The 12,926-nt window shown below is 41.3% G+C and overlaps 1 protein-coding gene across 1 annotated transcript; it reads left to right on the forward strand.

Annotated features, from left to right (window-relative positions):
* Positions 1–1,099: 1,099 nt before the first annotated feature.
* Positions 1,100–5,747, forward strand: LOC308281519 (transmembrane protein 187-like; the record flags this gene model as incomplete). Its single annotated transcript, XM_080721737.1, has 4 exons — positions 1,100–1,155; positions 2,427–2,635; positions 3,018–3,154; positions 5,508–5,747. 4 exons carry the CDS (start codon positions 1,100–1,102, stop codon positions 5,745–5,747), a joined length of 642 nt encoding a protein of 213 aa, XP_080577863.1.
* Between the last annotated feature and the right edge of the window lie 7,179 nt (positions 5,748–12,926).

A 12,926-nucleotide genomic window follows, 5' to 3' on the forward strand; every position in this document is an offset into this window, starting at 1 on the left:
AGACGTATTGTAGGCCTATTGTAATTTGTTGCCATGAAACATGATGCAATAGCCTACAGAAACACCTTGTTGTGAAAGAAGTGTGCCACATGCAGACACAGCCTGCGCGATTGTAGTCCAATTAATTCCCTTATGCAAGATTGAAGCTGTTTTTTTTTTTGTTTAGCCTACTTTTCATTCAATTCGTTTTCAGTCCCATGGAGTAGGCCTAATAGGCTACTTTAACTGTTCTAATAGGCTACTTTAACTGTTGCTATTGGCTGTTTGTGCACCTGCTTGTAATTTATGCATTACAATTATTAAGTCCGGTATTTTTTTCAGTTGTCCGGTAAATTTTAATCATGCTGGTCACGGTGACCGGCAGTTTAAAATCCTAGCGCGAAGTCTGATATAGGTCTATAAGGAATTCATGATCATATTATAGCCTACTTCTGCTGCTGACATGACAGTGAAATTAGAATCATTAGGAGAGAGAAAGGCCTTCTTCTGAATGTGTGAGTGGCTTATTGGAGGGCTGCATCTTTGATGCGGGCATCCACATTTCAACTATATTATTGTATTACATTGTAATCACAAGATTGATACAGAAGTTAAAGAGAGAGAGAGATTGATACAGAAGTTAGAGAGAGAGAGAGAGAGAGAGAGAGAGAGAGAGAGAACGGACTGCGCCTAAACACTGTTCGAACGGTGTGAACGGACTATAGGGACTCATGGACTAAATATTAAATAATAGCCTAAATAATAGGCTTTTCGGAATAGCAGGGTCTTATATAAAAATTGGAACCACCGTTACTCCGAATAATGCAAGTCAACGTTCGGAAAAACGGTCTTTCGGAGTAACAGGGTGTAACCCCCATCCATCAGTATGTAATGCAATACCAGTGCCATGCATACCTATAGATGAGCAGCCAGTAGATGCCCTATATGTATGCCAGGTTGATCAGAGAGTTGCAGGGCATGGCCAGCCAGCTGGGCAGATGTTCCACTCTCCTCTCTGCGTAGTGAGAGGAGTCCACGATGCACGCCAGTATGCATGGCACTGGTATTGCATTACATACTGATGGATGGGCATGTACTGGCTGCTCTTCTATAGGTATGCATGGCACAGTCATTACATTACATACTGATGGGCATCTACTGGCTGCTCTTCTATAGGTATGCATGGCACTGTTATTACATTACATATTGATGGGCATGTACTGGCTGCTCTGCTATAGGTATGCATTATTGTTGTTATTGGGTAGGGGATGCGGGAGGGTCTACTACCCCTGTTATGATTGATTGATTGATTGATTGATTGATTGAATACTTTATTAACAGTTTAGCAAATAGTAGCCACAGTAAGTGGTACAATTATACAAAGCCCTATAAGTCCATTGTGGTTCTGTTAATTTAATTTATAATTTAAAATGTAAACAATTATACCAAGCCCTATAAGTGGTTCATTGAATCTATCATGGTTAAAATGGAGTTTGAAGTTATAATGGGTTTGTATAAGAAGGTCCTGGAAGTGGGGGAAATGGGGGGAAATGAATATCAAATATCTAAATACTGAATAAAGAAATTCAAAAACTGATTAGACGATAGACGATAGAAAGTGAAATATCCCTTTACATTATTGTTGTTATTGGGTAGGGGATGCGGGAGGCTCTACTACCCCTGTTATGATTGATTGAATATTTTATTAACAGTTTAGCAAATAGTAGCCACAGTAAGTGGTTCTGTTAATTTAATTTATAATTTAAAATGTAAACACACAATACTAATAATATATCCTATATAGACATCATCAACACTAAACAAGCACAATATAATGATAATCATTGGTTGCTAGAGACGAGAGTGTTTGTTCAGTCACATGACCCCTGTGACTCCAGCTTTTAATATAGCCTACAGAAAATACATTTTCAGGTGGGTTGCCAATTTCAGCCAATCAGGAGAGAGGCTAGTCACCCCCCCCCCAAAAAATCACTAATTCTCTATCAATTACACAGCACATGAAGCCTTGAATTCACTGAGATTTTATTTGTTTTTGTCACATTCCTGAGTCAACAATTTGATGACCGGGTCATCCATCGGTCAACAGGGAGTCTCCTCCGCTGGTCATTAAATTATTGGCTTAAATAGGAATGTAAATTGGCTTAATTCAAGGCTTCGTGAGGTGTGTAATTGATAGAAAATACATAATTTGGGGTGAACTAGTCCTTTAACACTTATTTGAACCAAAGAAAATCACATCCAGTACCCTACCTTTGAATCAATAGTAGACCTTGTACCAGTGAACTGTACCGTCATGAAACTGTACCTTTTCCTATGCAAACTTCTAATAAAGTCTTCAATCAATCAATCAATCAATCAAATCATGAATGTCTATTATATATATGACAGTGAATGGTCATTGATAATGTCATGGTGGTGACTGACAGCCCTAAGGGACAGAAGAGCAGCGCAGAGACAGCAGACAGCTGTTATGTGAGAGAGGTGTTCTCCCTCATGGCCATCCTGTACGCTCCCATCCAGTGGGCCCGCCTCGCCACCCTGCAGCGCCCCCTAGCCGTCCTGGACCAGTGGTTCACCCTGCCCATCTTTGCCTGGGTCCCCGTGTGGAGCCACTACATAGCCAGCGGTGGAGGAAGTAAGCACATTGTTTTATTTAAGTAGAAGTATGGTGTAACTCTGAGAGTGTACAACACGGAACCAAGTGGACCATCGTTTGTCTGCCACTGCGTGGTTATTAGTCTGAAACTTTGGTGTGGACGATTCATTTCCAAAAGGGCGGCTACAAACATAGCCAAAGGTCACAGCAAAAGAATGTCCCACTTGGAATAGTGAGCTCTGATTGGTCACCCACCACTCTGGGGTGAGCAAAATGTAATTCAAACCGAGGAGTGCCAGACCAATCTGTCTAGACTGTGGCAGATTCGTCTGCTGGGTTCAAATCTGGGGACAGGACAGTTACAGAGGCTAGCTTTAAGTACAGTGATTTAAAATGTACTTATTTCCCACTCTGTTTTCAGCCCATGGTCCTGTGTGGAGTTCTGGATACGCCCTGCAGGTGGAGCTGTGCTCCATCCTCAGCTACAGCCTGGCTCTGCTCCATGAGAATGGTTTCGAGGTGGCTCTGGGCTGTCATGTTGCCTTCACCTTGTTCAAGGCACGCTTATTATATCACTTAATAATGCATTTTTCATTAGTTTGATTAGTTTTTAAAGCAAGTGTGGTAATTTAGTTTGGTATTTATCTTTTGTTTTGAAAGGTTTTGGTATAGTTGTGGGCTCGCCTATAAAGGCGAGCACACTTTAGATGTTGTCATTATTTATCTATCAGTCATATCATGCATACTGTAGACGGGAACTTCGGTTCCTTTCTACTCCTACATACTTAGTGAGAAAATGAAAATAAAAACATCAATGTGTTCAGCTTACAGTGGCGAAGTGTGCTATTATTTTATACAGCAATCGGCCAAATGGTGGCGCTGTAGGAAGCCTTCGAAAGTGCGAATTTTGAACAATGGATAGCTCATGCTGTGTTTTAGGTACAGCCATGAAACCTGTATACATGTATGCGTCTCCTCATGCCGAACAACTTTTACCCTCTAACTTTTGACCTCTGACCTTTAGGTCTCCCACAATTCGGAATAATATGAAAAACAGTAAAAATCTATCTCCTCCTGGGTTTTTTTCGTTACGCGCACAAAACTTTTTTCACATGAACTTTGGACCAATACGGTCAGATTTATCTCGGCGGATTTCTTTTAAAGTGAAATATAATTTTTTAATAATTCAATCAATATTGCGGTTTTATGGAAATTATTCTTCGGCCTCTAAATCATACATGCAAAGTTACACGTTCATGGCATTTGGCAAAGATGTGGAGGGTTAGTCAAAGTATCACCGAAACCAATTTTATTCCAATCGGCCAAAGGGGGGCGCTATACGAAGCGTTTGAAAATTCAAACTTCAAACGGGCATAAGTCATGACTCGTTTTGTTTGAAGACATGCAACTTGTTACACGCGTGCTTTGACTCAAGCGGAAGACATCTGTGTCGTTGTTAAGTAAGCTCCGCCCTTAAATTTTCCGCCATTTTGAGCAGTTTGTAAAACTGCTCAAAATGGAATTTTCGCTCCACGTGCACAAAACTTTTTTTACGTGAACTTTGGACCAATCTCTAAAGATCTGTCAGATCGGATTTCTTTAAAATTGAAACATGCTTTTTTAATAAATTCAATGATTATTGCAGTTTTATGCAAATTATTCTTCTGCCTCTAAATCATACATGCAAAGTAACATGTTCATGGCATTTGGCAAAGATGTAGAGTGTTAGTCCAAATATCACTAAAACCAATCTTACCCCAATTGGCCAAACGGGGGCGCTATATCATTTTGAGCAGTTTGTGAAACGCTTAAACCTGTTAGGATTTCTTTAGCAATTTGCATGAAACATTCTACACACTATCTAAGGACCTTTATCTAATATGCCTATGAAGTGCACACACACACACACACACAAAAATATTATAATAATAAATATAGCTGCAAGCAGCGATAAAGTGGCCAAAGCCAAAAACACCTCAAATCATGAACACAGCCTGCAATGTGCGTGAAATCTTGCAAGCACATTCCCAATAGGTCAAGGAACAGATACCACCCTTCTCACATTGGCCTGTTATAGCGCCACCAGCGGGTCAACTTTTGCATAACAATTTTTTGGAACAAAATGGACCAATCTTTGACGTCAGTAACGTCAAAGTGAGCACTGCCTGCGATCTTGACATTTTGTGATTTTATAGCCATTGTTTTCTGGCTTGAAGCGAGCCCACAATTGTTTCGAAGGAACAATATTTGTCTAGTTTGTATTAGTTGTAGAGTTAGTTTTAGTTTCTTAGTTTCTTAAAAAAGTGTGAAAAATCAAACCATTTTCAAATACCATTGTGAGCTTGTAGATCTGCAGTTTTTGCTCTTTTTGAAGATTCTTTGACATTTTCTCTATGACTGTAGTTAGTTGTGTTTGCACAACTTTCTTTTTTCCATTTCTAGTTATTTCATTTAGTCTTAGTTAACCATAGTAAACCCTGGTTTCCAGTCTTAGTTAACCTAACCCTAACCATAGTAAACCCTGGTTTCCAGTCTTAGTTAACCTAACCCTAACCATAGTAAACCCTGGTTTCCAGTCTTAGTTAACCATAGTAAACCCTGGTTTCCAGTCTTAGTTAACCACAGTAAACCCTGGTTTCCAGTCTTAGTTAACCATAGTAAACCCTGGTTTCCAGTCTTAGTTAACCATAGTAAACCCTGGTTTCCAGTCTTAGTTAACCACAGTAAACCCTGGTTTCCAGTCTTAGTTAACCATAGTAAACCCTGGTTTCCAGTCTTAGTTAACCACAGTAAACCCTGGTTTCCAGTCTTAGTTAACCACAGTAAACCCTGGTTTCCAGTCTTAGTTATCCATAGTAAACCCTGGTTTCCAGTCTTAGTTACCCTAACCCTATTAAACCCTGGTTTCCAGGCGGTGCGGGTGCAGCTGGCCCATGGAGACGTGCGCTCCCAGAGATACCTCCTGCTGGCGGCTCTGTCCTGCGTGGGCTTCGTGGTGCTGAAGCTGCTGGATCACTGGCTGGCCCAGTTCCAGCCTTTCCAGCGTGTGACGGGTCACTTCTGGTCCAAGGTGTGTGACGTGTTCCAGTGGCACTACAGCTTCTGTTTCCTGACCAGCCTCACCCAGAGGAGGACCATGCACACGGACTAGAGCAGGGGGGTCCACACATGATTTTGGCTGGGTTTCCAAATGACAGTAATGTGACAATTTGAGCACTTTTTTTGTGCTCGGCCGACTGTTTTGTGCAGACAGCGGATTCTCCCAATAAGCAATGACACACGTAGCTACAACCACTTGTCACTCCCTGAGTCTTGGGACGGTCCGCCTTAGGCTCATCCGATTGGACTGAGGGGGAAAGCAGTGCTTCAAGCATAAACGCTGAAAGCTGTGAAAGGTCATGAATCCACGACATTCTCATTGAAATGCATTGGCAAAATCCACTCTCATAGGTAGAATATTTGGGCTGTGTGACCATGCCCTAAAAGTGCCTCAAATTTGTACTTAAGTAGCCTACAGTACTTGAGTAAATGTACTTAGTTACTTTACACCACCTTTACAACACTGAGAATGGTGGTGACGTTGTTCTCATGGCTCCGATTAGCAATAGATTTGAAAACTAGTCATCTAAATCTGCAAAGTAACTAAAGATGCCAAATAAATAATTGTAGTGCAGTAACAAGTAGCCTACAATATGTGGCTGAGATGTAGGCCTAGTCGAGTAGAAGTTAATGGTATTTAAAAGAACACTGAAATATTCAAGTTTATGAAAAAGTACCGTAACATTACTTACTCAAGTAGGCCTACAGTATTTTTTGAGTAAATGTACCTAGTTACTTTTCAACTGGATGCATGTAGCCATACTGTACATGTGGCTTGGTTGCTGTTGCTCTTGCATACTTCCTTGATGATGTTTTTGTTTCACCTCGTTCAGCACTGTGATGGTTGTAAATGTGCTCTATAAATAAAGTTTGATTTGATTTGACATGTGAATGCTGGGTGGAGATTGTGTGGAGAGTCAGAGTGGGTGTGTCCTGGTTATGTAAGCACTGTTCTGTCCAGATCTGGGAGAGTTTACCCAGGAAGCGGAGTAGAGGACTGCAGCTCACTGACAAGTAATGGTAAAACCATTAAAAGAGAGAGATGTCGTCCAACAGCTTTTCTGCTGCTGCGTCAGAGGAGGAACAGCCACAGATCTACCAGCGAGCCATGCTGAAGCAGCCTGTGATAAAGTTACACAGAATAGGTGTGTTCATGTTTTTATCTTTTTCTTTCATCTTCTATATGTAGTAACTGAGTAATAAGCCTGACTATGCCACTTCCCTCTTGTAAGGAGGGACCCACAAAGTTTAGACCTTAAAATATCCAAATAACCAAACTTCCCTTAAACAGGACCTTATAGAGAGGAGGCACAAAATAGGACAACCTTTATTACAGAAAAGCAAATGAACACATGAATTGAACGTTACTAAAAAAAAGTATAGGAATAGTGTAAGTGAGGCAAGATTTAACTAAAACAAATGACAAGTAAATAGGAAAACTCTTCTGGCTAAGGAAGGGTGGATTGGACACTATGCTAACACGTTTCTATGGGGCACCAAATAACTCATGCAATAATAAAATGTTCAATACAAAAACATGCAGAGGGATTAACATACACGACAACAAACACCCAAAGGTCCCACAGTGCAGTCCCAGGAGAGAGGAAACTGTGTGCAAATAGAACAAAGGTCACACTGTAACAAGGGAGGAGAGAAATCCCAAATTACTATAATCACTATAAATACAAACTAATCATGCCTCCCAAGTATACTATACCTCAAAAGTATCATTCAAATAAACCAAACAAATCAAAAGGAGTAAAATAACAGTGGGGAAACCAGTGGCTGGACCGGTCCCTTTAAGGCAGCGCTATTCAACCTGCAGCCTGCAGCATGTCTATGTGGCATGTCAAGGTCATACTAGTACAAAGGTATTTTGTCTACTTTCAGTGTGGAAAAAATCCTTTCTGATATCTCTCCAAACCACTAAGAAACCATTTTTGTCTTATTTTTATACTAGACATTTTTGCTAGTTTGTTTGTTCCCAAAGAAAGAATTAACTTAACTTTTCATCATTATTCATCCCATGACAATCTTTTTGTTCAATGAAGTTTGGCCTTATAGATGGAAATGTGGCTGTTTTCTAGTGTGTTACCTTAATGTTTAGACTACTCATGCAGTGTGTTACAAAATCATTGTTTAAAGTAAAGATGCTTGCGTGATGCTTCTTACTAGTAACTATATAACTGAATAACTGTAGATAAGCACTGTGTGTGTGTGTGTGTGTGTGTGTGTGTGTGTGTGTGTGTGTGTGTGTGTGTGTGCGTGTGTGCGTGCGTGCGTGCGTGCGTGCGTGCGTGCGTGCGTGCGTGCGTGCGTGCGTGCGTGCGTGCGTGCGTGTGTGCGCACGCACACGAGTGTGGGAGAGAGTGAGAGAGACGAGAGAGAGAGCTGCAGGTTGAATCTGCCTAAATGTTCCAACAGCCAATCTGTGCCTGGCAGCTGCTGCTGTCGTTATACTGAGTTATTTCAAAACCTTTCTCTTTACTCTTTCTCCATCCCAGATGCCCAACCTGCCCAACTCAAACATATCTACAGCAGAAATAGACATCTCAAACATCACCAGAGAATTCACACAAAAGAGAAGTCCTACACATGTGACCAGTGTGGGACCAGGTTCATCCGGAGCAGTCATCTCAAACAACACCAGAGAATTCATACTGGAGATAAACCGTTTCACTGTGACCAATGTGGGACCAGGTTCAGCCAGAGCTTTACTCTCAAACAACACCAGACAATTCATACTGGAGATAAACCGTTTCACTGTGACCAATGTGGGACCAGGTTCAGTCGGAGAAATACTCTCAAACAACACCAGAGAATTCATACTAGAGATAAACCATTTCACTGTGACCAATGTGGGACCAGGTTCAGTCGGAGAAGTACTCTCAAACAACACCAGAGAATTCATACTGGAGATAAACCATTTCACTGTGACCAATGTGGGACCAGGTTCAGTCGGAGAAGTACTCTCAAACAACACCAGAGAATTCATACAGGAGAGAAGCCCTACTCCTGTGTTCAGTGTGGGATAAGCTTCACCCAGATAGGTAATCTAACACAGCACCAGAGAATTCATACAGGAGAGGAGCCTTATTCCTGTGACCAGTGTGGGAAACAGTTCAGCAGTAGCAGTGATCTCAAATGTCATGAGAGAACACATAGAGGAGAGAAGCCCTATCACTGTGACCAATGTGGGATAAGCTTCAGCTATGGAAGTCATCTAACACGGCACCAGAGAATTCATACAGGAGAGAAGCCCTATCACTGTGACCAATGTGGGAAACGCTTCAGCCATGGAAGTCATCTAACACAGCACCAGAGAATTCATACTGGACAGAAGCCCTACACCTGTGACCATTGTGGGAAACGGTTCAGCATGAACAATGAACTCAAACGTCATGAGAGAATTCATACTGGACAGAAGCCCTACACCTGTGACCAGTGTGGGAAACGGTTCAGCAGGAACAATGATCTCAAATGTCATGAGAGAATTCATAGAGGAGAACAGCCCTATCACTGTGACCAGTGTGGGAAACGGTTCAGCAGGAATAGTCATCTCAAACGTCATGAGAGAATTCATACAGGAGAGAAACCGTTTCAATGTCCCCACTGTGGGAAATGGTTCACCCAGATAGGTCATCTAACACTGCACCAGATGACCCATACAGGACAGAGGCCCTACCACTGTGACCAGTGTGGGAAACGGTTCAGCAGGAATAGTCATCTCAAACGTCATGATGAGAGAATTCATACAGGAGAGAAGCCCTACGCCTGTGACCAGTGTGGGAAACAGTTCAGCCAGAACAGTAGTCTCAAACGTCATGATGAGAGAACTCATAGAGGAAAGTAGTATATAGACCTAATACTGAAAATTGGAGATTTTTAGTAAGGCTTCTCTGTAAAGTCTTAACTCAAACAATATCACATTGTAAGACAATTTGGGTTGGGCGCACACACACACACACACACACACACACACACACACACACACACACACACACACACACACACACACACACACACGCACACACACACACACACACACACACACACACACACACACACACACTGGATACGCCCTGCAGGTGGAGCTGTGCTCCATCCTCAGCTACAGCCTGGCTCTGCTCCATGAGGTGGCTCTGGGCTGTCATGTTGCCTTCACCTTGTTCCAGCATGCTCATTATGTCACTCAATGCATTTTTCATTAGTTAAGATTTTTAATTTATTTTAGTTTTTGATTTGTTTTTGTAAATATTTGGTTTGGTAATCTAGTTTGGTTTGACTTTTTTAGTTTGTATTTTTTTGTCTAGTTTGGTTTAGTTTTAGTGTCAGTTTTGAATTGTAATATGTCATATTTTGTAATATTTTAATTGTAACTTCAAATATACTCACAACATGTAAAAGTAGTCATCATTATGCAGAATGGTCCATCTCAAATAGTTTCATTGGAATGTAATTCATTAGTAATTAATTTGTGTGTTCATTACGTTAATGCTGCAGCTTTTAAAAGTGCTGATTTTAATTACAGTTTGTGCAGCTGCTTCATCATCGTCACTTAACATATTGTTTGGTATTAATTAATAATGTAAATTTAAGTACGTAGTAACTAAAGCTTGCAAATAAATGTAGCAGAGTAAAGAAATACAATGTCTACCTCATTTACTCAAGTACCTTTAGTAAAGTAGAGAGTATTACTTATTTTAGACTTACAATTCTATTGAGACATTTGAAGATCAAAATTAAATTTCTCCCCTGAACAAGCCAACAGGCTCTATTAGCTCAGTGGTAAAACATGTCAGCACTACTGTGGGAGACATGACTTCAAATCTGGGATAGAACAGGACAGTAGTGTCAGACCGGCACCGATATGCCCTTATTTGGTCATATCGGATCATATCGGTATCTGTGAAATGTCTCCCCGATAGAAAAAAAAAAGTATATATATATTCAAATATCAGCACAACATGTGTGATAAAGGCTTGTAACAAGCCTGGCTTGTCCTCACAGTCATTATCCCACATCAGACAGGCAGTTGGACATACAGTATATACTATGGCTCTGTGTCACTTTCTTTTTCTCAGACACCTAGACTGACAAGTACAAATAAAGGTAAGTCTTTAATAAAGACATTGGTTTAAGAAAGCACCTGTCTGTAGTACAACTGTCACTGTACCTTTGCATAATCATATTGGGGCAAAACCTTTGTACAATCCACACAGAAAAAGGCCTGTTTTCATTATGCATAAATATATTGGTTGAATATAGGTTATCGGTGACTGTCCCCTCTCTCGAATCGGTTATCGTATCGGACACAAAAATATCGTTCGGTCACTCCAGGACAGTTACAGAGGGTAGCTTTATGTACGACAGTACGAGTAAGAGTAAATGTACTTACAGTGTCCCACCTCTGTTTCCAGCCCATGGTCCTGTGTGGAGTTCTGGATACGCCCTGCAGGTGGAGCTGTGCTCCATCCTCAGCTAGAGCCTGGCTCTGCTTTAGCCTAGCTGAGCTAGACATCCCAGCCATGTTAAAACAAGGTAGGGATACTGCAGTAGTTAGTTAGCTAGATGCATTATCTAGGCTGGTTATACCAGGCTAGCTCTGCTTAGCCTCGCATAGCCAGGCTTACTCATCTGCGAAGAGAAAAGGGCTCTGCTCCATAATGGCTTCGAAGTGGCTCTGGGCTGTCATGTTGCCTTCACCTTGTTCCAGGCATGTTTATTATATCACTCAATGCATTTTTCATTAGTCAAGATTTGTAATTTCTTTTTGTTTTTGATTTGTCTAGTTTTGATTTGTTTTTGTAAATATTTGGTATGGTAATCTAGTTTGGTTTGACTTTTTTGGTTTGTATTTTTTTTTAGTCTATAGTTTGTATTAGTTTTAGTGTCAGTTTTTAATTGTAATATGGATTAGTGAGGGGAAATATTCAACAAGGTCAGGAAAAGAGCAAAAATGTACATTTTCAAATAATGTTTTAAGCTTATAGTGTGTGCCAGCGGCTACGTCATTGTAGTCCTTAGCGGCCATTTCTTGGGTCAAAACACAGGTGTTTCAATTGTTTGATTGCATAGAACTAATGCTATAGTCTAATCAGAACACCTGTGTAAGGCTGTGTTTACCCAAGAAATGGCCGCTCTTAGAACTACATTTGGCACACCCTATAGATCTGGTATTCTTGCAAAACGCAGGCAATATAGTTTATAGTTAGTGAAAGTTCTGGTTATTTAATTCAGTCTTAGTTAACCATAGCAAAGCCTGGTTTCCAGTCTTAGTTAACCACAGTAAACCCCATGGTTTACAGTCTTAGTTAACCTCAGTAAACCCTGGTTACCCTGGTTTCCCAGTATAGTTATCCATTAAACCCTGGTTTCCAGTCTTAGTTATCCATAGTAAACCCTGGTTTCCAGTCAAGTTACCCTAACCCTATTAAACCCTGGTTTCCAGGCGGTGCGGGTGCAGCTGGCCCATGGAGACGTGCGCTCCCAGAGATACCTCCTGCTGGCGGCTCTGTCCTGCGTGGGCTTCGTGGTGCTGAAGCTGCTGGATCACTGGCTGGCCCAGTTCCAGCCTTTCCAGCGCGTGACGGGTCACTTCTGGTCCAAGGTGTGTGACGTGTTCCAGTGGCACTACAGCTTCTGTTTCCTGACCAGCCTCACCCAGAGGCTCGTCAGTAATGTGTCAATTTGAGCACTTTTTTTGTGCTCGGCCGAATGATTTGTGCAGACAGCGGATTCTCCCAATAACCAATGACACACGTAGCTACAACCACTTGTCACTCCCTGAGTCTTGGGACGGTCCGCCTAATAATAGGCTCATCCGATTGGACAGAGGGGGAAAGCAGTGCTTCAAGCATAATCCACGCCATTCTCATTGATCATATGCATTGGCAAAATCCACTCTCATAGGTAGAATATTTGAGCGGTGTGACCATGCTCTAAAAGTGCCTCAAATTCAATACAATGTGTGATGTCATCAAGTTGTACTTTACAATACAAACCCCAAAATCAATCCTCCAGTTCTAGGCAACACAGAAGAGGGGGAACTTTTTTTCTATTTCCACACAACTCCTCTAAGGTATATTAATGACATAGTTCAATATTGAAAATGGGTGGTATTTAAGTACAGTACTTGAGTAAATGTACTTAGTTACTTTACACCTTCCAACACTATGAGAATAGTCTGAGAATGGTGGTAACGTTGTTGTCATGGCTCTGATCAGCAATA

The sequence above is a fragment of the Nannobrachium achirus genome (genome assembly GCF_963921795.1).
Source record: "Nannobrachium achirus genome assembly, chromosome: 3".
NCBI lineage: Eukaryota > Metazoa > Chordata > Actinopteri > Myctophiformes > Myctophidae > Nannobrachium > Nannobrachium achirus.